Source organism: Doryrhamphus excisus, linkage group LG8, assembly GCF_037039965.1.
Source record: "Doryrhamphus excisus strain RoL-2023G ecotype Guam linkage group LG8, RoL_Dexc_Guam_v1.1, whole genome shotgun sequence".
NCBI lineage: Eukaryota > Metazoa > Chordata > Actinopteri > Syngnathiformes > Syngnathidae > Doryrhamphus > Doryrhamphus excisus.
This window is the reverse complement of record NC_136364.1, coordinates 6,939,659-6,967,519: the sequence shown is the minus strand read 5'-3', so window position 1 is coordinate 6,967,519 and position 27,861 is coordinate 6,939,659. Positions and strand designations below refer to the sequence as shown.

Below are 27,861 nucleotides of genomic sequence, written 5' to 3'. Positions count from 1 at the left end.
CACCAGAGGACGCCAGAGCACTTTGAAGCTGTTCCAACAAGTGTGCGTCACGTCCTTGCAGGAATGTTCGCACAATGAAGCTCTGTTGCCACGCACACGCACGCGCACACGCTCACACTGTCAATGGGCTGTTTGAGAAGGACCTCAATCCACGGACAAGGAAGAAGCAAGAAGAAGTAGCTCAAGTGGATTTCGTGAGTCTTTTGTGTGTTTGTGGTCATGTGAGACGATCAATAGGACACTTAAGCCCACGTCCGTCCACTTGTGGGCAATGTTTGCAGAGGGATGATCCAATCATCGTTATGATGGAGACAAGTCCGCATTTGATGGCTTTCTGCCGTTTTTGAACTTCACTTTGGATCCACTTTGGATGCTGTGTGTCACCTACTTGGATTACATCTTTCAAATACCTGGTAATTCGTTCTCATGGGATCCTAACCGAGTCCTGTTCCACGACTGTGCCGACCGCCTCTAACCCCCCTAACCTCGGGGACCAGGCTGGGATGGGAGAGGCCACCCCGGCTCAGTCCACCACCGGCGCCTTCGCTCCCATGCTGGGTGTCGGTTTGAGCTCCATCGGCGCGGGACCGATGGGGCACGGCCCCTCCAGAGGCTCCGCGGTGCCGCAGCTGCACAGCGCCATCGTGGAGCGTCTGCGCGCCCGCATCGAGCTCTGCCGGCGGCACCACTCCACCTGTGAGGACCGCTACCAGAGGGGCCAGGTCGAGAGCTCGGACCGGGAGCACGAGAGCACGCTTCACCTGCTCAACGTCGTCCAGCAGGGACCGGGGAACCGCAAGAGCAAGGGCAGTCGCGCTTCCGGCCAGCAGCCTCCGGAGTACGGCGGCAGGGCCAACGGGGGCCAGAGGGTCCTGGAGGGGGACCAGAAGATGTCCACACGCATGGCGGTCAGTAAAACCATCCTTAACCTCAAGTTACAACTTCACACCTACACTTACATTCTACAAGTGGACCCCTGCATGTGGGGTACCTGCTGAAACCACAGGTAGGGTACCTGGTAGACCCACATATGCTAGAAGCACAGGCAGCGTGCCTGCTAAAACCACATGTGCTAGACCCACATGGTTGGTGCAAGGAGATACTGGAGATACTTGACACCATCTGAAGGTCATGCATGTTGTCCAAAGGTTCTCCTGACAGATTAAAGGATATTTTGATATTGGATTATGATGTTTTACACTTTTATGATATCATATTTTTAGAATATGCCCCAGGTCTGGGCTGCAAGTGGTCTGCTGACCATGTCCTCCTTTCTTACATATCAACCAGGGGTGCCCTAACTTTTTCTACAAAGGGCCCCCATCCTAAAATATGAAAGGAAGCAGGGGCCACGTTGATATATGACCTATCATACAGCTTACATATAAAACAGCCTCCATATGATGCTTACTTTGACATTTTTTGCTCATTTTGCATAGAAATATTTAACTGCGTTCAACATTATTTCATAACATTGTGTTATGACTTCATTTGACTTCAAGATTTCAGTTTCATTCTCACAATACAACTTTTATCCCGGCTGATTTTCTGAACGTTGCATCTTTCTTCTTTTTGATATTACCACTTGGAAAAAAACATCCTTTTTCTTTGTGCTCATAAAATACTTATAAAATACTCTCAATGCAGTTTTGGATGGATGGACGGGTGGGTGTGTGGATGGAAGGATGGGTGGGTGGAGATGGATGAATGGATTGATGGATGGGTTTGTTCATGGATGGGTGGGTGGATAGAGATGGATGGATGGGCATGTTGGGTGGATGAAGATGGATGGATGCACGGGTGGGGTTGGATTGATGAATGGATGGATGGGTGACTGGTTGGATGGATGGATGGATGGATGGTTGGATGGATGGTTGGATGATTGGAAGGATGGATGGTTGGATGGATGGCATGTGGGTAGGTGGTTGGATGGATGGATGGATGGATGGGTGGGTGGTTGGATGGATGGATGGTTGGATGGTTGGATGATTGGAAGGAAGGATGGATGGTTGGATGGATGGCATGTGGGTAGGTGGTTGGATGGATGGGTGGTTGGATGGATGGATGGCTGGATGATTGGAAGGAAGGATGGATGGTTGGATGGATGGATGGATGGATGGGTGGTTGAATGGATGGATGGTTGGATGATTGGAAGGATGGATGGTTGGATGGATGGCATGTGGGTAGGTGGTTGGATGGATGGATGGATGGGTGGTTGGATGGATGGCATGTGGGTAGGTGGTTGGATGGATGGATGGATGGATGGTTGGATGATTGGAAGGATGGATGGTTGGATGGTTGGATGGATGGCATGTGGATAGGTGGTTGGATGGATGGATGGATGGGTGGTTGGATGGATGGATGGGCATGTGGGTAGGTGGTTGGATGGAGATGGATGTATATTTTGATCGATGGATGGATGGATGGATGAATGGATGGGTGAGTGGGTGGACGGAGAGATGGATGGATGGGTGGGTGGATGCATGGATGAAGGATAGTTGGGTGGGTGGGATGATGCATGGATGATGGATAATTGGATGGGTGGGTGGGACAGATGGATGGATGAATGATGGATAGTTGGATAGATGGGTGGGTGGGTTGGTGGTTGGATGGATGGGCTGATGAATGGATGGATGGATGGATGAGTGGGTGGGTGGATGCCTGGGTGGATGAAACCATTTGTAGACACCTGCAGTGTCTGCCCTCCATGGTACCGGTTTGACATATCAACTTGACAGTCCTGCCCTGGTTTTCCCACAACTGTATTCCCTTTCACACAGGCGCTGTCCTGCCTCTGTTACTACTGTGATAGTAGGTGACAGTATCAGTACTTCCTGTGTACATTTATTATCCAATCCCATTCAACATGACCCTCACATGAAAAAGGAAGTAACAGATTTCTGATCAAGTGAAAGCAGGGTGACATAAACATGAGATAAACACCATGTGTGTGCGTGTGAGTGCATGTGTGTGTGTGTGTGTTTGAAAGCAAGTGGCTGTCAGCTCATTTATTGTCAACAAAGCCCCATGCAGCTCTCGACAACATGCAGCAATGTTGCTTGGCATCCCGACACGTTGAGAAGGGGATTGGCTCCTGCGTAGCCTGACCTTCATGAGGACAGGCGCTGTAGAAGATGGATGGATGATGAAACGTAGAGGAGGTCATGGAACATCACTGTCGTGTCGTGTTTGTGTTGACAGCAAAAGCGATGAGCGCAGCAAGATGTGTGAGCGTGAACGCAGCCGCTGGCGTGCGTGTTGTCGTCAGGCCCTCAGGTTATGTTTTGTTTTTAACAACACCCAGCGGTTGAGGCAAAGTTTGGACCATTTGGCCACTGTCACGCATCCAACATTTACCAGGTAGATATGATTCTTTTTGGTAATGATCAATAAAGCTGAGCCTTTCTTGAAGTTCTTCACCTCCATGAGCAAGCAACGGGAAGTATTGACGCTTCACACTGGAGTAGCCAGCGCAGATTAACAAAGGATGTTTGTTTGGGATGAAATCTGAGAAGCAGGGAAGGAGAGATGAGAGCTTGTGCTCACAATGATTTCCCATAATTCTATCATGTGATGCCTCATCTCACTTACAGTACCCAGCAGGGACCAGGTCTTGGAGTTATCTGCTGAACCAGAAGCACTAACCTACATTTACAACTTCAGACCAGAGTATAGAGGGGGAGGAGCCACGTGCTGTGGCCCAGCAAGGTGCACTGTATTCGGGCACACGCTCTGAGCAGCCGCTGTGACGCCACGGAGGTCTCTGGGAAACTTGGTTCAAACATTCCAGGTGGCTGATGAGGTTCTTTGTGCTCCATGGGTTCTTTTGTTCATTGGTGCTAACATTAGCATTCAAGCTAACTGTCTGACCAACTATTGTTCATATTTACTTAATTTCCTTGTTGATTTCTGTATTTAATGTGTCTTTGGCTCATCATTATGTTTATGTAATATAAGTTACGCTAAGGGGCTGCACGGCGGTCGAGTGGTTAGCGTGCAGACCGGTTCAATCCCACCCTCGGCCATCTCTGTGTGGAGTTTGCATGTTCTCCCCGTGCATGCGTGGGTTTTCTCCGGGTACTCCGGTTTCCTCCCACATTCCAAAAACATGCTAGGTTAATTGGCCACTCCAAATTGTCCATAGGTATGAATGTGCCCTGTGACCAGTCCAGGGTGTACTCCGCCTCTCACCCAAAGACAGCTGGGATAGGCTCCAGCACCCCCACGACCCTCGTGGTGATAAACGGTAGAAAATGAATGAAAGTTACGCTAATTTACTTATCATTTCTTTGTGTATTTGTATTATATATGTATGCTGTTGGGCTGCACGGTAGTTGAGTGGTTAGCGCACAGACCTCACAGCTAGGACACCCGAGTTCAATTCCACCCTCGGCCATCTCTGTGTGGAGTTTGCATGTTCTCCTCGTGCATGCGTGGGTTTTCTCCGGTTTCCTCCCACATTCCAAAAACATGCTAGGTTAATTGGCGACTCCAAATTGTCTATAGTAGGTATGAATGTGAGTGTGAATGGTTGTTTGTCTATATGTGCCCTGTGATTGGCTGGCGACCAGTCCAGGGTGTACAGTGTTGTGGGATGTTTGTCAACCTCCCCAAAAGATGCTGGATGCTAAGTACAAAATATTACCAGACATCCTGCAGGCCAGTGAGGGTTTGCGTTGATGTTTTACTTGTACAATATCTCCACTTGTCATTTTCCTTCCTTCCACCGTCTTCCCTCACAGCCTGCAGTTCATCTTTTATTCAGCCGCCCATGGGATGGCTGTGCTCGTCTTTGAAGCGTCGCAGATCCGCCTCGCTCTCCGTCTTCAAGGAAAGACGGGATATTATCTAGGACAGACAGTCCAGGTGCTCCTACACAATACCCCCCCCCCCCCCCCCCTCCACACACACACACTCACCTGACACCTGGGGGTTCCCAAACACTCATTCCACATCTCACAAGTAAACATGCATGTACCCTTACAAATCTTAACTCCTACATGCTTCACTGATCATCTTGCTTTCATCAAGCTGTCACTTTTTACACATTGTTGGCCAGTCCTTGAACGCAGCATCGTTTCTGTGAGAAAGTCTAAAATATACATATGATGTTAATAACCTTGAGCTCCCCTAAGCTCACTTGTCTGACATCACTGAGACTTTTCCTGTGCTAGTTGTACCAAACCCATGGAGTACAAAGAACCTCATTAGCTACTTGGAACGTTTGAAAAGAGCAAAAGGTTTCCCAGAGACCTCCGTGGCATCACAGCGGCTGCTTGGAGTGAGTGCCTGAATACAGTGCACCTTGCTGGGCCACAGCAGGTCACTCCTCCCCCTCTATACTCTGGTTCTCCTGGTAGTAGTCATGTCATGATATTTCATTAGGACTCATCAACACATCCTCATTTCTTCCTTTTTACCTCCAACTTCTTTCTATGGACATGTCCACAAAAAGTGGGGATCATTTTTTAAATTTAATAATTTGAATCGTGGTGGGCTGCACGGTTGACTAGTGGTTAGCGCACAGGCCTCACAGCTAGGAGACTCAAGTTTGATTCCACCCACGGGCATCTTTCCTTCTTTCTTTCTTTCTTTCTTCTTAATTTATTTCAGACATGCATACTATGTTACATTAATGTTTCTCACATATACACTTACAATACAATACTCTTACAATATCTATTTATATACTTACATATACGTATATACTCACATATACACACACACACGCACATATATATATACATGCAGCATACATACACATATTCATACATATAGTACATACACATAAATATACATACTATATATACGTATATACATACATATGCGTATATACACACATACATACATACACAACACGTCATTACAACACATGTCTGAAAAGGAGCAGGAAGAAGCAAAGCTTATTAAATCTTACCCCTTCTCCACGCCAGAGCAGTTACCAATTCAAGAAGTCATTTTTTTTCACACATATAATCACAGAATCTTACATAAGACAAAACAACAAAAGAAGAGTGGGAACATCGGACACCCCAGCAAAACCCCAGAACATTGCCGACCCCGCCAGCCAACCCACCTGGCCCCGACCCCCCTAGCTCCTGAGTGCACCCACCTAGTGTCCAGCACCCCAGCAGTCCCCACAAACTGCAGTCCCCGCATCTCTGTGTGGAGTTTGCATGTTCTCCCCGTGCATGCGTGGGTTTTCTCCTGGGACTCCGGCTTCCTCCCACATTCCAAAAACATGCTGGGTTAATTGGCTTCTTGCCCGAAGACAGCTGGGATAGGCTCCTGCGCCCCCGCGACCCTCGTGAGGATAAGCGGTAGAAAATGAATGGCGTTCATAAAAAAATGACATTGGGAGGTCGCCTACAGCCACAGCTATTAAAGGACAGTGCAACTTCTCTATCATCCACAATCCTTATGTGAGACATGAACACATCTTTGTCTTTTCTGTGTTTTATAAACACCTAAAAAGAGGCAGCCAATGAATGCACGTCATGGGACACACCCATTCCACTTGCAAAGGCCGCTTTGAAAAGAGCTCCAAAAAGCTCCAAAGAGGTTTTTTATCCATATTGTGAGCATGTAGTAACAGGTACTTTTATGATAGTATGTAATATTAGGTGTGTCCCATGACATGCATTCTCCTAGCTGCCTCTTTTTAGACCAGTTTTTCTATCTTTAGAGGGCACAGACGGAAGGAAGGAAGGAAGTCTACTTTTGTTAAGATACCTGCTAGGTGTGTGTTGTGTGTTAACTTTTGGAGGCTGCTGAGGTCAATGTTTGCATTGCGGGACAGTTGATGTCAGGTTTTTCCGGCAGTGTGAGGAACGTTGGTGGAGTTTGGAGGTGGTGTCTTTCCACGAGAGCGGTCCTGCTGCTCATGGTTGAAACCGGAACCCTGTGGGAACCAGGTGTGTGTTTTGTGTACCAGCGTACACACACACACACATGTTTGTCTTTTCATGAGTCAGCAAGAAGGCAAAGTAGCGTGCAGTTTATCTTCAAGTCTTCTCCCATCAGAGATGTGACTGTAGTAGGTGTTGGAGTCACCTCCGTCTCATTCTTTACACTGAACACCGTCATGAAAACGGAGTGGAGTCCATCAGGCAGCTATGTGCTCCCCCCGAAAAGGAAATGAGAAGGTGGGCTCCCGATGTCCTCGGCAGGGCCCAGAATGCAGACTGGGAAAAAGCGAGGGGGAGGGGGAGATGCCAGATCAGAGTTCAGACGTGTTTACATTTCAGGATCAGGATATTTCTCAGAGCCAAGCTGCACAATTTCCCAGGCTTTTTGGTCCCCTCCTCCCTCCCGCCTCCGAGCTGCATGTCAGAGTTCATGCACATGGAAGCTAAAGTCGTTGGCTTCTCTTCACACGTGACTCCATGGGAGCCATCACACTTTGCTTTTTGTCGAGTATGTACGTTATAAACGAGTATCCGTTACAGATAATGCATTTTTACCGGATACGAGTATGAAATGAGTAGATTTCGTCATTATCCGTATTCGTGTTGAAACAAAATGCTCATTATGTATTCACTCTTCACGCTCTGTGATTGGCCAGTCAGACACAGCGACCGCCTCTCACTGCAAGCAGTGGTCACAGAGGAGCGGCGTCTCGTTCGGCAAGTTAAAAAGGACTTGTGTTGCGTTGGTCACACTTCATCCACTTCCGAGTTTCTTCATCTCGCCTCTCTGTCAGTTTAACGTATGCTTGTATGCAGGCCTGTGTGATCAATCAGGGTAGATGAGCGCTATTTTCCTTGAAATGTATTTTTGTCTTATTCCACCAAGTCATCATAAAACAGGAGTGCTATGTTGCAGTATGCACGCTGCAATCATAAACTTGTTTCGGAAGCGAAGCTGTATACGGCTCGCTGCTTGCTGCTTTCTTTGGCTGGTGATATAAAGTCACTCGGAAAAGTTTGCTTTAAGTACTGAACGCTCACAAGGCTGACAGATTATTTCCCTTATTTGCCATCATTTCATGTTTGCATGAATCAACGACTTAAAAAATAATTAAATAATATGTCTTACAGGTCACTTACACACGTACACAGTACACAAAGAGCGGGATAATAATACTAAATACACAGCACAACCTCTCATCAATCAATTTCAGACTTAAAATCATGTACAGATGTAAGCCCCACACATTTCCCTTTAAACCACGCCCACTTCCGGATGGGTGAACAGATGCAGATGCAGATGCAGATGCAGATGCAGATGCAGATGCAGATGCAGATGCAGATGCAGATGCAGATGCAGATCCCGATACAGATACAGATACAGATACAGATACAGATACAGATACAGATACAGATACAGATACAGATACAGATACAGATACAGATACAGATACAGATAGTGAGATAGTGGTGTACTCGCTCATCCCTAGTGAGCACTATGCTGTGTGAGTGTCAAGCGCTCATTGAAGCTAAAAGATGAGAAGTATGAGAGGATCTTGCTGGGAAAGAAGCTGAACTGGAATGGAACATTGTGTGTGAGGAGTAGAGGAATAAATGGGGGGGGGGGTACAGAACATTATTTTGCATTTTGAGTACAACAACAAAACTGACAGCTTTGTTTATCGTTGCCGTTTAGCTCTTTAGCAACCTTTAGTCCAGGGGTGATTCAAGTGTGGACTGGGGGCCATGCAGCTCATGAATGCATGCTTTTTTAATTGACCCTTGGTATATTCCAAAATTACAATTAAAAAAGAAAACTAGAAAAACATCACCAAATATGAAAAAAACAATAATTTTATGAGAAGTGGATGGATGTTGGATGGAGGGATGGATGGATGGCTGGTTGGATGGTTGGTTGGATGATGATTGGATGATTGGATGATTGGATGGTTGGATGATGGATGGATGGATGAATTGATGGATGATAGTTGGATGGATGGATGGTTGGTTGGATGATGATTGGATGGTTGGATGATGGATGGATGGATGAATGGATGGATGGTTGGTTGGATGATAATTGGATGGTTGGATGGATGAATGGATAGTTGGATGGGTGGATGGTTGGATGATGGATGGATAGATAGATGGATGGATGGATGGATGATGGATGGATGATGGATGGATGATGGATGGATGGATAGTTGGTTGGATGATGGATTGCTGGATGAATGAATGGATGGATGATGGATGGATGGATGAATGGATGGATGGTTGGTTGGATGATAATTGGATGGTTGGGTGGATGAATGGATAGTTGGATGGATGGATGGTTGGATGATGGATGGATGGATGGATGGATGGATAGATGGATGGATGGATGGATGGATGGATGATGGATGGATGATGGATGGATGGATAGTTGGTTGGATGATGGATTGCTGGATGAATGAATGGATGGATGATGGATGGATGATGGATGGATGATGGCTGGATGGATGGATGATGATGGATGGATGGATGGATGGATGGATAGATGGATGGATGGATGGATGATGGATGGATGATGGATGGATAGTTGGTTGGATGATGGATTGCTGGATGAATGAATGGATGGATGATGGATGGATGATGGCTGGATGGATGGATGATGATGGATGGATGGATGGATGGATTGATGGTTGGATGGTTGGTTGGACGATGATGGATGGATGGATGGTTGGATGTTGGTTGGATGATGGATGGATGGATGGATGGATGATAGTTGGATGATGGATGGAAGGTTGGATGACGGCTGGATGGATGATGGATGGAGATGGATGGAGTTGGATGGAGATGATTGATAATGGATGGAAGGAGATTGATGTATGGGTGATGGATGAATGGAGAGTGTATGATGGATGGATGGAGATGGATTGATAATGGATGATGGCTGGGTCACTAGGTCACGGGTGTATGCTGGAGCCTATCCCAGCTGACTTTGGGCTAGAGACAAGGTGCAGATAGAATCCTTGCATGAGATTTCCAAATTAAAGAGTTTGGCATCATCCACACCTTTTCCTTTTTAATATGTCAATTTTCTGTCGATGAAGAATCCATGTATCTACAAAAAGGAGTCAACAGATCCTTTCTTGCAAAATTTTCTCTTTTAAATTTTCGTAAAATTTAATGTTAACGGCGGTAGCTAATGGATTTTGGTCAAGTCTTTGGTCAAGGTGGTGTCTTTGAACGCACCTCCTCATTGCTTGGATGAAGACACTTCAAGTCTGACTGAAACATTCAGCTCTCACAGAAACCAGTCTTAGGTCAATAGATTTTCAGTTTGATTTGATGTTTGATTGTGGATGATGGGCAAAGCTCCCAGAAAAAGTGCAGTCAAAGCTGCAAGCTGCAAAATAAGCGTATGGCTGCATGTTTTCATACAGGAGATGTGCACTCTGGGGTTATTATGAACGAGCGTGCACGCTAACGAGAGGCAGAAAGAAAGAACATTCCTTTCTCACTCGCCCACTCTCCCCCAGCAGAACACCCCCGGTGTGACTTCTCTGCCACCCCACCCCACCCCGCCCCCGGTTTCCTTCCTGTGCTTTTTTTAGAGTCCATTGGATGTTTTTTCCCCACATCCGGTAGTCATGCCATGGCCCCGTGGCGCTGATGAGGGGATCCACCTTGTTGTGGACCACGCGTCTCCTCACGATGATGATCCTACTGATTGGGCCTACAAGACCAGATTTTAACATGGCTTGAAAAAATCTAATCATTTCATTTCTACTAGATTACACTCTTCTGTACTCTGTGTGTATGCTAGTGGCCCCGCCTCCACCCACCCATACAAAAAGACTGTATGGCTGACAAAGGGCTCACTCCATTCATACCAAAGCAATGCACAAAAAGAATGGTCTGTCCAGACAGACAGCATGCACATGGCAACATATTGATCATCCACTTCATTTTCATTGATTGTGTGATTCATTTGTTTATTCTCATCCCAGACCTCGACCGCCCATCAGAGGCCACAATGCGCATTACCATGTAGACCACATGGTAGACCTGTTCCTGACCTCTGTGGACACCTCCCCCTCTAGTGGTGTATCGGTCATGAATGAACGAGGTCACCGCCCCTAAAATACCCGTTCAGTTGCAAATGCTTGTTTTGATTGGCTGGAGAGTCAGTTCACCGTTGAACTGACTTTTGCAGGGCGGGGCTATCTGCGTGCTTGCCCGTCTTATCCTATCGTCGCGTCTCGCTCTGTGGGTGGATGGGTTTAGCTGACTGATAGGCCGAGCCCGAGAGATTGACCGACACTGTCGATGACCTTGTACATTTCGTTCACAAAAAAAGAACTAGTTCTTTTGACCCGTTCGTTCATGACTGACACAGCACTAGTCATCACGTGTTGTTGCGCTGTTGAGTCGGAACGAACGTGAACATGAACGAACGGACTGACTCGACACGGCTGACACAGGGGGAGATCACGACCAATTGACCGAAATGAACGAAATTAATTGATCTTTTTACTGAATGAACCGGAATGATCCGGTTCTGCCCACCACTATGCGCCCCCTAATAGACAGGTTGTAGCAAGCAAGCATCGTCACGATGCTATCGCAACAGAAAACACAGATGCTTGTCCTTACAGTCTTTCCCACTGTACGAATTTCCTTTGCGAAGCAGGAATTTTCCCATCATCATCTTCATCATCCTCATAGTCACGCAGCCTGGGTTGAGCTGGCGCGGCGGCGGCGGTGGGTTGATGTCTTTTGCCCAAAGTAGTCACTCGGAGGAGGGAAACAGCTGGAGTCAGTGAAGGCCAGCTGAGCTGTGAAATCCACACAAGCAAGAAATAATCCCTTCAGCTTCTGCCTTTCAGGAACATTCCTTCCTAAAAGTGAGCTGCACCCTGCTTCCATGCTGGAAAATCACCTCTTTTTGTCACACTGGCAACTCCGGTACAGTCTTTGCCTCGCTTCTCCCCCAGTATTCCACATGACAAGGTGTTGTTGTCCATAATACCTTTACCATAATATCACTGTCTCCATCACACGTCTATGATGTCATCAGACTTCTCCATGCATTATGAAATAGCACTTTCATCGTTATGTCATCTTTATGCTCCTATCACCCAATACACTGTAGTAGACATCATAAGACATATTAGACATAGAAAACCTATTTACAACCTTATAAATACATTGTTTATCATTAATAGAGCCTTCTAGATTTGAAATAACACCCCTACAATCATATATCATATAATATAGTAGACATAATAAGAGAAAATAAGACATACTAGACATAGAACACCGATTTATAACCTGCTAAATACATTGTTTGTCATTTATAGAGCCTTCTAGTCATAAAACAACACCCCTACAAACATCTTTGCACTCCTTTTACCCAATATAGTAGACATAATAAGAGAAAATAAGACATACTAGACATAGAACACCTATTTACGACCTGCTAAGTACATTGTTTGTCATTGATAGAGCCTTCTAGTCATAAAATAACACCCCTACAATCATCTTTACACTCCTTTTACCCAATATAGTAGACATAATAAGAGAAAATAAGACATACTAGACATAGAACACCTATTTACGACCTGCTAATTACATTGTTTAACACGAATAGAGCCTTCTAGTCATAAAATAACACCCCTACAATCATCTTTACACTCCTTTTACCCAATATAGTAGACATGAAATAAGAAAATAGGACACATTAGACATAGACAAGCTGTTTACCACCTTCTAAATATGATTTTTAACATTATCAGACATTTTATGCTAACATTTTTCAATTTTTTTCTTATTGAGTACATCTACAAAGTAACCCATCATGGGGCCAAAGAATGTTGCAAGTTCCAGCACTTGGATAAGGAAGGTAGAATTCCAGGAGTACTTAAATGCCTGCATCCCTCCAGAGTACTTTGATGTGTGTGTTGAGTTCACAGTCTGTCGACTTGGAGCAACACTGCTCATTCTGTGCTCCTAATTCATTGGAAGATACCAACGGTGTCAGAAATGTTTTATTGGTCTACTTCCAAGCAACGGACGGTGTTACTGGATACAGACCCCTTCCTTTTGGTTGCCTTGGAGATATTTGTTATGGTGAGGATGATCTCCCTGTCTGCTTTTTCCACACATTCCCTATGAGGTCTGAAGATGGTTTTTAGCAGACACGCCACACACGCCTGCATGATGAGACTTGTTCTGCTGCTGGATGTTCAGGCAAAGAGCTCTGAATTCATAGGGAACCCCTTCCTGGAGAACCTGGAAAAGACTAAGAGATACTGCTGAGAGAGAGATAGAGTTCTACTCCAGTCCTGTAGGTGGTGGTCATGTGCTTTAAAACTGGGTGTCAAGTGTCACGCAGAGCAAGCTTTGAACGTCTTCATCTGCTGGATCTGATAGGCCATTGGAATATTATGGGCAAGAAATTATCAAGAAAATGTAAATAAAGCTGTAATATTTACAAAAAAAGTCATACTCATAGATGAAAAATGGCTATATATATATATAACATATTTTTTTTTTAAGTTGAAATATAAGAAACAAAATACAGAGAAAGTTTACCCGTACCCATACCCATGCCCATACACATGCCCATACCCATACCCATGCCCATACCCATACCCATACCCATACCCATACCCATACCCATACCCATACCCATATCCGTACCCATACCCATAACCATGCCCATGCCCATGCCCATGCCCATGCCCATGCCCATACCCATATCCGTACCCATATCTATTACCATATCCATATCCATACCCATATCCATACCCATATCTGTACCCATACCCATATCCATACCCATATCCATACCCGTACCCATACCCGTATCCGTACCCATACCCATACCCATACCCATACCCATACCCATACCCATACCCATACCCATAACCATGCCCATACCCATACCCATACCCATACCCATACCCATACCCATACCCATACCCATACCCATATCCATATCCATATCCATATCCATATCCATATCCATATCCATATCCATATCCATACCCATATCCATATCCACACCCATACCCATATCCATATCCATATCCATATCCATATCCACGTGAGCGGTTGGCAAACCCGGTTCTTGTGAGTGTTACACACATACAGGCGAGTGTTGTTGAACGTTACATTAGCTGCCGTTTGAGTGCTGATCACACCGTGAGTCTGGAAAAGTCAAACCGTACTCAGATGTTTCACATGGCATGTTTTGCTGGTGCAAAATGGATGTCACTCACGGCAGACTGGATTGTTTGGCGCGGCCTGAAGGAAAGGAACTGGGCGGGAAACGCTCTGTACAGGCGGCATGCTGCAAGAGTACTTTGTGTTCGCCGTGGAAAGGAATGGCACGGAAAATATCAGCCAGTTTATCAGCCCCCTGGACTAACACTTTATTGGAAAGACGTTCCGTGGCTGTCCGTCATGTCTTGGTCAAGTCAAGTGTTAAGAAGCAGAATTCAGGTGGTTAGTAGAGAAGCGTTATACTTCTGATGTTGCTGCGGCGTTGCGTACATTAGCATCATGTGATGCCTTTTAGCCTGTGGGAAATGTCAGACTACGATGAATCTTTAGAGGTCAAATATTTTCTGCACCACCATCCCAGATGGTCCCTCCCCTTTTGCTTTTTCCCGGTTGTGAGTCGGCAAGCGTGCTGAAGTAATTTCTGCGACCCTCTGTCAGCGCTGCTCCTTGCAGACCTTATTTGGAATGTCAGGACTGACAGGAGTGGGAGTCCAACAAAGGTTTTTTTTTTCCTTTTTTGCTTTCCAGCTGCTGCAGGAGTTGCCTTTTCAGACCCGACGAGCCAAACTCAGACAACACTTGAGCCCCATCCCAGAGCTGTCTGTCCACATCTATGATTCCATCTCCTAAAAGTAGCATTAGCATATTAGCACGGCATGAAGCACTCAGCAGGGACTCCCCTGGGACTCCAAATGGATCTACGTTTGGGCCCTAAAGAGCTCATATCCTGCTTTGGAAACAAAACCAAGATGGCATGGAAGTGAAACTCTACCCCCCCCCCCCCACCCTCTCATAAAGCTGCACACCGAAGAGGAGCGGCAGACAGATGTTCGGAGATGGCCGAGCGAGCAGGAAAGGGCAGTCAGTGTGCCGTAGGAGTATTCTTTGAAAACAGGAAGGGAGTTTCTTCCCCCCTCCCCGTCCTGTTTCTGGACCGGGGGCGGAGCTTGTGTTTTGCGGTGCCTGTGTGTGGTTGTTTTTTTTTTTATGACATTTGGTTGTGGCAGGGATAAACCCACCCCAGGGACAATTAGACCAATAGAGTGCAGAAGCATTTTCATAGAGTAACGTAGAAATGAAATGAATGATTGTCATATTTTTTAGTTGTTGTACTTGATGGCGGCCATGTTTGTCAAATGCTCCACATTTGCTGGTGATCCAAGTTAGGTGAGTGTTTTGTAGTGTTTTAATGACAGCGCCACCATGTGGTGTATGGTTTCACACACGGCGTCCTCATTTGGTGTGGGGCACGTGTGCAGTCATGCTAGCTTGTAGTTGCAGTCGCACAAACGTGGCCGTCTGGCCTTCTCTTCAGATGAGAGGCGACTTCGGCATCAGGAGCCGCAAAACGGCTTGATGCGATGCGACGGCTTGTCGCCACCGTGCCGGCAACCTGTGGTGGATCGCTCATCTGTGGAGTCCCAGTTTGTTTTCTGGGCCGAGACCCAGTTCCTGGACTTCTTCTTCTACGCCCTGTAAGAAACGTTTCTGACCCTGCTGAGAAACCGGAATCAAAACGAGAAATCAGAACCGGAATCATTTTGTATTGATAAAAAATAATTTTAAAAAAGAATTGTTCAATTCCAACCCGAGTGAAAGGTCAGACGCTTGTTGCAGGCGTTTATCCCAAGCGTTCGCCTCCAGCATGTAAGTGTGAAAGCAGATGGCGCGGGTAAACAAGGTCAGTGTTGATGTGGTCCCTTGTAAGCTTCAGGGACTGTAAACTCCCCCAGCAAAGACTCTCACTGTAATTGGAACGCTGCCTTTTAAATAGTCAGCCATGTTCTTCATCGGAATATTTCATCATTTCCGTAAATATAATACACAATTTCTCTTCAAAGCCGCTCTTATCGTCTTTCCAGTTCCCGGAGGCTGGCGAAAAGCCGCCTTACTCCCTCGCTTTTTTTTTTTTTTTGCTGCGCTGCCGCTGCTCATCCTTCCCTGCCGAAGGCCGCCTCATGTGTCAGAAAGTGCTGATGAGCCAAAAGTAGCCCACCTCTGCCGTGGCCTGATTAGCAAAGCCTCTAGCAAGAACTTCTAAAGGTGTGTCCTGAAATGAGGAACATGGCAGCCATCTTGGGGTACATGTTGTGCACGTTAAAGTCCAAGGAAAGACAGATAATGATACGTCTCTTTCTATCTGCATCCTTATCGTCCCTGATCTGATTGGACAAACTGTGCTTGGCCTCGGCTTCTCTTTCCTTCCCTTCAATAATTCATCATCACTCACGTTATCCACCACCCACCCTCTGATGGACTCTAAGAAGACCGCATACGCATACGTACCTCCGTTTGCCAGGTACGCATAAATGACAGTCAGGATCCTTTCCCCAACCGGAAGGCGTATGGAAAATATGACTGATGAAAATGAATAAAAGACAGGCGGACTTGAGTATAGAGAGTGAACGAACACGCTGCAGCTTCTAGGCTCATTAAATGTTCATCAAAAAAAAATCTATTTTCAGATTACAGATCTATCCTGAGGATTGGAGGCCGGCTAGGAGGACACGGCTTGCAGCGTTTCTGGTGATTGACGGGAGCTATGTGTTTGATCTTTCTATCACATACTGTGTTTGAGCTTACCAAATAGCATCCACAAAGTGGTCATTGTAGACCGAGAGCTCTATTCTGGACTTATGAGGCGGGCCTTGTACTCTGGATGGCTTTTTGCCACACATGCACTCCTGCATTATTCATGTTTGCCTTTTCTCCCAGCACCACCGGGAAAAGCCTGCACACCCAGACACGGGAATACCGTGGACAGGAAGTACCACATGGTCAAAAACAATCCTGGAAAAATACCTGGAAACATTTGGAATACGAATGCCAGGCCAGTAGTTGGCCTTGTTGTTTGTGGCTCCAAAACGCTGTTTTCTGACAACACACATTTTTCAACAAATTGTTGTGGAAAAATATATAAATCCAAATATTATGGCATTGAAGTTCTAATTACAATAAGAAATTTGAAATAGTGGGGAAATGTAAAAAAATAATAACAGCAGAAATTGAAAAGAAGGTGACGATTTTCCAATGAGTATTATGAGGAAAAACAACGTAATCACAATCAGGCACAGGCCGGTTAGCGGTTCCAAGGTAAACCACGGTATGAAACTGTTGTGTCATCCCGTTCATCAAACACATTGAAATATCAGCCAATGACAACACAAGTTAAAAATACATTCACTTTTGAGGTGGAAGTAGAGGAAAATATCTACAGAAAAAGTGATTTTCCCACATTCCCCCCATTAAAACTAACATAACTTAACTGAGATGTCACTTTGTAAACTTTGGGACCCCAGCCAACCACAGTGAGAGCCATTGTCCACAAATGGCGATAACATGGAACAGTGGTGAACCTTCACCAGGAGTGGCCGGCCAACCAAAAAGACCCCAAGAGAGCAACAGCAACATGACTCATCGAGGAGGTCACAAAAGACCCCACAACAACATCCAAAGAAGTACATGCCTCACTTTAAAAATTGCCAGACCAAAACCATATGTTGTCAGTGACTAATATTTCACATGTTTGGTGATCTGAAACATTGGAGTGTGTCAAACATCCAAAAAAAGGAAAAATCAGAAAGGGTGCAAAGACTTTTTAGCATATTGTTAGCTGCCTCACTAGCATTGTGCGGTACTGGAATGACCGCGGTACTATGGCCGGACATATTAGTTGTCACGATCTTTGAGTTAGACAGCCAAGGGGCCTATCCCAGCTGTATCTGGGCGAGAGGCGGGGTACGCCCTGGACTGGTTTCCAGCCAATGGCAGGTCACATTGATTGGCAGGTCACCATCCACACTCACATTCATACCTTTGCATCGCATCACGGGAGTGCTTTATTTGCTGGCTTTTCCGAGGATATTTCATAGTTTTCCACCCTTCCAGTAGTTTCTCCTGCTGTGCTGAGCTGAGAGAAGAAGATGATAATGATTGCCGGTGCGTCACCTTGCACCTTGATTAAAACGTGTGGATGTGGTTCCAAGTAACTGTTAAGAGCACAAACAGAGCTGCGGCTCCTCAAGCCGGCGGGCGGTGACGCATGTTCATGTAACGTGTGCCAGCTGCTGGGAATGTTGTTCCCACCGTGAGCGTGAGGCTTTCTACATTTGATCAGATAACATTTGATGCCACCACGGGTGAACACTTTATAGACTCCAGCAGCTTTTTACTGCCTTGCTATGGCGGGAAATATCTGCAGCTGGAAATATGCAAAAGAGGCAAGGATCCGCTTTTGGGTGTGATTAGCGCCGTTGCTGTAAATGAGTGTTCATGCGAGGAGAAATGCAATGGAGGAAGGTTTTTAATGTATGCAAATGAACCGAGCAGACAAAGGCCCCCTTGTGCTCCCCCCGCGGTGCGCCGACAGTATCAGCTTCCTTCGTTATCGCCTGAGCCCATCCACAGCGCCCAGAATACATCAGAAATAACCCTCTTGCGTGCGTTGGAAATTGCATTTGCTTTGCAGCTGAATGTGTTCCTGCTTGGTAAAAACCATTTTAAAACCATCTCTTGTCAGTGTGGGCGTGGTTACATTTGAAACAAGCAGTAGACTAACCCAAACCAAAACCTCAACCTAACCCAACTTTGACATAACTATTCGGATCCCTGATGAATGCCTAAATAATCCTATTATGAGCATTCTGGGTCATTTTAAAGTAACACTGGGGTTTCAAACCAGGGGAGGGGTTTTGGGTTGGGTTATTTCAAACTGGGGTTTCAATCTCGGGTTAAGGTTTCAAAGTAAGTGGGTTTTAAACTAGGGTTTCAAGTTATTCATAGCTAAATATAACATCCATCCATTTTCTATGCTGCTCATCCTTATTAGGAAGGCGGGCGTATGCTGGAGCCACGTGACCCTGGACTGGTGGCCAGCCAATGGCAGGGCACACATACTGTAGACACACAATCATTCACATTCCTATGGACAATTTGGAGTGGCCAATTAACCTAGCATGTTTTTGGAATGTGGGAGGAAACCGGAGTACCTGGAGAAAACCCATGCATGCACAGGGAGAACATGCTAACTCCACATGGAGAATCAAACAGCTTTTTCTACAATAGTAGAAAATAATTGTAATCCATTTTAATATGAAAATAAAATTGAATCTTAGGAAGATAGAGTTTAAGTAAGATGAAGTCTTAGGAAGATGGAGTCTTAGAAAGACAGGCTTTAAGTAAGATGTAGTCTTAGGAAGATGGAGTTTAAGTAAGAAGGAGTCTTAGGAATATGAGGTTTAAGTAAGAAGGAGCCTTAGGAATATGAAATTTAAGTAAAATGGAGTCTTATGAAGCTAGAGTCTTAGGAAGATGGGGTTTAAGTAAGATTGAGTCCCAGGAAGTTGGAGTCTTCGGAAGATGGGGTTAAGTAAGATGGAGTCTTCGGAAGATGGAGTCTTAGATAGATGGCCTTTAAGTAAGATGTAGTCTTAGGAAGACGGGGTTTAATTAAGAAGGAATCTTTGGAATATGATGTTTAAGTAAGATGGAGTCTTGGGAATATGAGGTTTAAGTAAGATAGAGTCTTATGAAGCTAGAGTCTTAGGAAGATAGGGTTTAAGTGAGATGGAGTCTTCAGAAGATGGGGCTTAAGTAAGAAGGAGTCTGTGGAATATGAAGTTTAAGTAAGATGGAGTCTTAGGAATATGAGGTTTACGTAAGATGAGTCTTAGGAAGATTGGGTTTAAGTAAGAAGGAGTCTTAGGAATATGAGATTTAAGTAAGATGGAGTCTTAGGAAGCTGAAGTCTTAGAAACATGGGGTTTAAATAAGATGGAGTCTTAGGAAGTTGGGGTTTAAGTAAGATGTAATCTTAGCAAGATGGTGTTTAAGTAAGAAGGAGTCTTTGGAATATGAGATTTAAGTAAGAAGGAGTCTTAGGAATATGAGATTTAAGTAAGATGGAGTCTTAGGAAGCTGAAGTCTTAGAAACATGGGGTTTAAATAAGATGGAGTCTTGGGAAGTTGGGGTTTAAGTAAGATGTAATCTTTGCAAGATGGTGTTTAAGTAAGAAGGAGTCTTAGGAAGATTGGGTTTAAGTAAGATGGAGTCTTAGGAATATGAGGTTTAAGTAAGAAGGAGTCTTAGGAAGATTGGGTTTAAGTAAGACGGAGTCTTAGGAATATGAGGTTTAAGTAAGATGGAGTCTTAGGAAGATGAAAAGTCTGTGGAATTTGTGTTGAGTGTTTTCTCGTTATGTTTTCCAGCTTCAAGGGTCTTTGCGGAGGAAGATGGAGGGACATGTGCCTAAGCAGAACTCCTGCGCTTTCTCCACTTCTGATTTCAAGCGAGTCCGTGTAGAAGCTGGTGGAATGGGGCGAGCCCAGGGCAACCACAACTTAGGCCATGCCCACTCTTTGCAAGCCTCGTCGGCCATGGCGGTGCACAGGAAGAACTACATGATGCCGCACGGTGTGGCCTCAGATGTCTTCAGCATGACCTTGAAGGAAATGAAGAAAGAACCCGTGGAGGTCCAATCGTGCGGGCGTTCCCATGCGGAGATGATTTTTGATTTCAAAGAGGAAGGTCAGATCGACCCGGAGCTCCAGGATCTTTTTGACGAGCTGACCAAGTCGGTGCCTCCTCTCAACGACCTGGAGTTTGAGAAGATGCTGAAGCAGGATGACACTTTTGGTTTGGATCCGGGTCGACCCAGCTCAGCGGGAGCAGTGGCCAGCATGTGCTCCCCCCTGGAGAAGACCATCAAGATGGAGCACTCTCCAGATTACGGTCAGGTCCACGGTGGCTCTTCGCAGCTCCGGCCGGCCTCAGCGGGCCCGTCGTTTACAATGACCACCTCTTGCACTGCGTCCACCACCACCACACAGAAGGTTAACACTCAGGTGGGGCCCCCCAGGTCCATGCCCTGCTGGCCCGAGATCTCCCATGCGGAACAGCTGAAGCAGATGGCGGCCAACCAGCACCAGCCCAGCTTGCTACTCCACCACCATCACCACCACACATTGCCCGCGGGACTGGCAAGTTGGGCGCCCACCATGAGCACACACTCCTCCACCAGCACCTTCCCCCAGGACAAAGGGACCAGGCCAAGACTACCCCAGCAGACCAAAGGTGTCAACAATGGCCTTTTCAAGACCAACGGCCATCACGTGGAGATGAAGGCACTCGCCGCCAAACCCGGGGGACACTTCACCCCAAAAGCCACCTCGGATCACGGGATGCCCTTGGTGGCTAGCTCAGGCAACAAGACGTCCAACCAGCAGGATTCACCTCCTGACGCCCAAAACCATCAGCCACTCCACTTCCAGAATCACCAGACCTCCACGACACTCCTGCATGGCGGAGCGCTGCCCTTCAGGTTGGGCCAACAGCACCAGGTGAGGGCGCCATTCCTAGTTGCATCACCAGGATGCAATATTCCATCATTTACTGGAAGATGGGAAGTCCTGTAACAATGTAACAATGCTTTTTGTTGTCATTGGACCAGCACTTTTTTTAGTGTCTCTGTTCCTGACGATGACACAGATTGCCAGCACACAGTAGATTAACATGCAAGTCGTCTCGTTGCCGTACTCTCCATGGCGGTCGGCTGGCAGGGCGCTGATATGTGCAGCAGGAATTGCTAATTGGAAGTTGTTAGCTGCGAGGGACAAGTGGTAGGGAATGACAGTAATCGGCTTAGCCTGCTGCCCCAGGTTGAATCACTTCATTTATTGTGATGGGGGGGGGGCCTCAGAGTAAGACTGGGTTTTTAAACTAGACTTGGAGTTTTTTTAGTCATTTCAAACTACGGTTTGGGTTTCAAACTAATTATTTTATAGTCTTGCCGATCTAATCTCATACGATTTATTTTTTTTATAACAAGCTTTTGTTACAAACATATAAGGGTTTCAAACTAGGGTTGGGATTTCAAAGTAAAAGAATGGTTTCAAACTAGGGTTGGGATTTCAAAGTAAGATAAGATAAGGGTTTCACACTAGGGTCGGGATTTCAAAGTAAAAGAAGGGTTTCAAACTAGGTTTGGGATTTCAAAGTAAAATAAGTGTTTCAAACTAGGGTTGGGATTTCAAAGTAAGATAAGGGTTTAAATTAGAGTCTGGATTTCAAAGTAAAAGAAGGGTTTCAAACTAGGGTTGGGATTTCAAAGAAACATAAAATAAGGGTTTCAAACTAGGGTTGGGATTTCAAAGTAAGATAAGGGTTTAAATTAGAGTCTGGATTTCAAAGTAAAAGAAGGGTTTCAAACTAGGGTTGGGATTTCAAAGAAACATAAAATAAGGGTTTCAAACTAGGGTTGGGATTTCAAAGTAAAATAAGTGTTTCAAACTAGGGTTGGGATTTCAAAGTAAGATAAGGGTTTAAATTAGAGTCTGGATTTCAAAGTAAAAGAAGGGTTTCAAACTAGGGTTGGGATTTCAAAGAAACATAAAATAAGGGTTTCAAACTAGGGTTGGGATTTCAAAGTAAGATAAGGGTTTCAAACTAAGGTCAGGATTTCAAAGTAAGATAAGTGTTTCAAACTAAGGTCAGGATTTCAAAGTAAGATAAGGGTTTCAAACTAAGGTCAGGATTTCAAAGTAAGATAAGGGTTTCAAACTAAAGTCTGGATTTCAAAGTAAAAGAAGGGTTTCAAACTAGGGTTGGGATTTCAAAGTAACATAAGATAAGGGTTTCAAACTAGGGCCGGGATTTCAAAGTAAAAGAAGGGTTTCAAACTAGGGTTGGGATTTCAAAGTAAGATAAGATAAGGGTTTCAAACTGGGGTCGGGATTTCAGAGTAAGATAAAGGTTTCAAGCTAGGGTCGGGATTTCAAAGTAAAACAGTAAAATAAGGGTTTCAAACTAGGGTCGGGATTTCAGAGTAAGGTAAGGGTTTCAAACTAGAGTCTGGATTTCAAAGTAAAAGAAGGGTTTAAAACTAGAGTTGGGATTTCAAAGTAAGATCAGATAAGGGTTTCAAACTAGGGTCGGGATTTCAAAGTAAGATTAGGTTTGGGTTAGTGGGTTAGGATTCGTGGGTCGTCCGCCTATCATAATTCATGCTTGTGCTATGGGGGGGGGGCAATGGCATCATCTTCACATTGGACTTAGACTGTTTGTGGGCGAACTCTCGACAACACAGCCCTCCTCAATTAGCATCAAATTCGGGGGCCCTGGGAGGGGAGGGGGCGGGCCAAGACCCGCCTGGTGGCTGTGGCAGGGGCTGTGAAGGGAGCGCTTTTTTCCTGGGAAAGCGAGCTGAGGCCAAGTCCAGATGCAAGACCGCTCCCAGGGGATGACGTCCAGTGTGGAGGAAGTGCAGTGTGAGAGCGGGCAAGGCCGGGCCGGATCAGCGCCTGTATACCGCTCGCTACACGAATCACTGGGCTCCCACTCATGCCACATGTGGTCTTCATTTGTGGAAAAAAGGGGGGAGGAAACATGGAAAAGAGCTTAATGACACATCAGGATTACTCAGTTGTACAAACATAAACAGCATTTATTGGCTCTTCTTACAACAATGACCTTTCAACATTAACCCTCCACACTTCATACACACAATGTTCCATTTTTTTTGCATCAGTGCAATATTTTAAGGCTGCTGACTCCAGCTTTTCAATACTGTGAAAGTGTCAGGGACCAAATGGGTTCTGGTAGAAGAGCAAGTGTGCTCAATAAACGGAATTTGTCACATTTTTCTTGCTGTCTCAGGGATTTTCCCCACTTTCTTTACAGCCAATTAAGAAATGAGGAGGGGACCTCGTTCTAAAAATAAATCTTTTATCCGCAGATGGTAGTAGCTGTTACCAATGCCTGCACCGAAATGTCTTGTAGAATGTCTCCCTCTGGTGGCAAAATGTGTTCATTGCACTTGTATGTGTTGAAAAATGGGCAAAATCAAACCCTAATGCAGGTTTTCGTGTTTTAGGGTGTCCCTCCTGGGCCCAGGATGCCTGCAAACGGAAGTGTTGGACAGCTGCGACCCCCAGCGCCCACCCACCCTCTTAAAGGCCCGGCCAAATCCCCCACCATGCAGAGACACCATGCAGTATGTTCTTTTCTGTCTTTATAGTGACTGCTGCTGTGTTACCATTCTGTCGTGTTAGCATTATTACAGTTATTCATTCATTCATTCATTTTCTACCGCTTATCATCACGAGGGTCGCGGGGGTGCTGGAGCCTATCCCAGCTGTCTTTGGGCGAGAGGCGGGGTACACTCTGGACTGGTCGCCAGCCAATCACAGAGCACATATAGACAAACAACCATTCACACTCACATTCATACCTATGGACAATTTGGAATCGCCAATTAACCTAGCATGTTTTTGGAATGTGGGAGGAAACCGGAGTACCCGGAGAAAACCCACGCATGCACAGGGAGAACATGCAAACTCCACACAGACATGGCCGAGGGTGGAATTGAACTCGGGCATTACAGTTATGTTTGAAGTATTTTTAGGTCCTTTCACTCACATTATTGGACATTATTTACAAATATTGTACAATAATATATTGTTTTAATACTCATTTTGTTGAATTAATTAGCACGGAATTAGATTACTAATTACATTAGATTGATACATTAGACATAGATATATATAGATACATTAGATTGAGGCTTGGGCATCGAGCATCGATAGGAACTGGGACAAACATCGGACAACATGTGAGTCTTTTGGAATCGTTCATTTAAATAAAAAAAAAAAATAAACACTGACTTTTGATGATCGACCTGCCCGGTGACATTACACTCAAATTCACTAAAAAAAGTAATAAAAACACAATGAGAATATCATAAGTTGTTAATTTTACACATACATTATTTTATACGGTTAGCGCGCAGATCTCACAGCTAGGAGACCAGGGTTCAATTCCACCCTCGGCCATCTCTGTGTGGAGTTAGCATGTTCTCTCTGTGCATGCGTGGGTTTTCTCCGGGTACTCCGGTTTCCTCCCATATTCCAAAAACATGCTAGGTTAATTGGCGACTCCAAATTGTCCATAGGTATGAATGTGAGTGTGAATGGTTGTTTGTCTATATGTGCCCTGTGATTGGCTGGCGACCAGTCCAGGGTGTATCCCGCCTCTTGCCCGAAGACAGCTGGGATAGGCTCCAGCACCCCCCGCGACCCTCGTGAGGAAAAGCGGTAAAAAATGAATGAATTATTTTGTACAAAATAATAAATGTGAATCGTAATATTTGTATTTTCTTTAAATTGGTAAGTACAAAAGAAGCCTGCTATATATACAGTAAGTGTGGTGTGTAAGTATGTGTATTTATTCTTTCAGGACAAAGACAACACACAGGATCAGTTCAGTCGTCATCTCACCAGGCCGCCACCGGATTATAAAAGAAGTGTGGTGGGCGGGAACGTCTTCCCAGGTGAGTTCCATTGTGTGTGTATACTCTATATATATGGATATGATCGTTGGCCAATTAAAGTGAATGTTATTCCTGATAGTACTGATGTAGTAGTAGTCAAGTCATAGTATTTCTTGTCATCCACACATCCTCATTCCTTCCTTACCTCCAGGTGTTGCTTAACTACACTTCCATTGACATTATGGAACGTAGATATACTGTAAAAATATACTGTACACTCATTTTTTTTATGTCTTTATGATGATGCAGTTTTGTCTAAATGTTCAGGTCCAACCTCATCCCAGTCCTCCAGTGCTGAGAAGGACCTACGGTGTCATCTTCCGGGTGAGATGAGCTTGTCGCCATCAGACCTCAGGTTCGAGGGTCATACCGCCCCCTGCATCGGACATTTCTCACAGCACAACAACCAGAACCGAATCTCCCCAAACAAGCCCAGATTTCTGAGTCCAAACACGCAAGGGAGTTCCTTCGGGCAACACCCGAGAACGACAGCTGACGCTCATTCTCCGGGGGTAGCAGGGCAGGGCCTGGGGGGCACCATGACCAACATGGGCTGGTGCTCGTCCGGCAAGCCCGGGACGGCTGGACTCAGACGGCAAGCTCAGTTGGAACCGCCAAAGCATCAGTACCTTCAAAGACCCCTAGGACCTCCCAACCATGTCGCACCGGACATCAGGATGCTACCAATGAACCCGTCTGTAAGAGACGCAGGTTCCAGACTCATGCAGCCAGTGATGGGCTCCCAGTCCGCACCAAATCTGAACCAGTCCTCTCCAGAACAGCGGGTGCCGGCGGGAAACTTCCCAGAGGCGGCCTGTAGCAGCTACCACAGCGGGCGCCCCAACCACGTGACCTTTGACTTCCTCCCCGAAGGAGACAACATGGTTCCGGGGATAAACACGGACTCAGACTTCATAGATTCCCTGCTCAAGTCGGGCTCGGGGAACGACGACTGGATGAAAGATATCAACCTGGACGAGATTCTGGGGAACCACACTTGAAGCATGAAGGACGTGGCGAGCGTGTGAAACGTGCTGATGCTCGGTTTGCCATCTTTACGTCAATGTTGTGTTTACTGTGAAAGGATTCATGTACATCAACACAAAACCAACTGGCACTGTGAACACGCTGCTGTGCTGTTGCATTCACTGTCCAGCCTCATTCTTTTCCTCCACATGTCTTTTTCCATATGAGCTTCTTTTTATGATTTTAAAATGTGACTTTTCTGTGCAATTGAACAAATATTGGGATATTAGCAAGACAATATAATACGATAAATAAAATGATGACATTGTTTTGCCAATGCAGTTATTCTTCTCCTTTTCCTATTCCAAGATTTAAATGTGTTTAAGCGTGTGCTATTTTTAAGGCTGTGCTTGTCATGTGACAGTCATGTGACTATTCCAGGATCTGTTCCCAAAATGGCAGCGAGTCAGATAAGCTAGCTCATTCCAAAATCTTATTTTTTGTCAAGATTGACGTGACGTATTTGTCATAATCATTAATAAGACAACAGATGTCACTCTTTCAATCAAATATATAATTAACATAATACATCTTTGGCGTAAATACATTTTTTTTTATCGTTTTTATGTTCTTTATGCTGCATGGGCTCAAGGTTAAACCCGGAAGTGGTTGAACGAGTTTCCTGCTACCACTAGAGGACGCCAAATAGTCACGTCACATAATTGACTTGGCCCAACGGCGGTAAGCAGCGGTAAGTACACATTTATATATCGTCCTAATTATCCTTAACCTTCACCAATGTAACCAGATATAAAAATATTAACTGCTAATAATTTGTATGAAATATTAACATGAAATATTTCAATTCATTCTAATTCTCACTTTTCCTGAAAGTACAATTTTTACATTTTACATGTTTTCCTGTTTTTTTTTCTTTTGATATTTATATTAGCTTGGATATACTGTGTAAATCATCCCGCTACCTCAGTAGTTTAAAATATATCAAAAAATTACTTCATCCATAATTGAAATGATTATCGATAAGAATTAGACATGACGTCATAGATGAATGGATTGCGGAGATGTACAGGAGGTACCAGCAACCGCTTGGCCCGTCACGCATGCGCCGTAACTTAGCATGACTGACTAGAATGGGTGTAAATAGCATTAGCAACACTAGCAAGTCACTGGGGAAGATTTTCAACACCTCAGCAAAACATGGGTACAACAGAGCCATGTCATTGATCTTATTGATGATGTGTTGCGTAACACTAAGACAGGAAGAACATCAAATTAAAAGCACTAAATGAATAAGGAGCCACCATCCACCAGTACCAGCCTGGACATTAAACTTGGGGACATTCCATGATTTTTTTTTTACATGATTCTCCAAT

General features: G+C 45.2%; 1 protein-coding gene across 1 annotated transcript; it reads left to right on the top strand.

Annotated features, from left to right (window-relative positions):
• Window positions 1-86: 86 nt before the first annotated feature.
• On the top strand, window positions 87-26,796 carry maml2 (mastermind like transcriptional coactivator 2). The gene is made up of 5 exons (XM_058079134.2): window positions 87-908; window positions 20,385-21,515; window positions 24,047-24,166; window positions 25,408-25,501; window positions 25,769-26,796. The coding sequence occupies exons 1-5, from the start codon at window positions 504-506 to the stop codon at window positions 26,500-26,502; spliced, it is 2,484 nt and encodes an 827-aa protein (XP_057935117.2). The 5' UTR covers window positions 87-503; the 3' UTR covers window positions 26,503-26,796.
• Window positions 26,797-27,861: the final 1,065 nt, after the last annotated feature.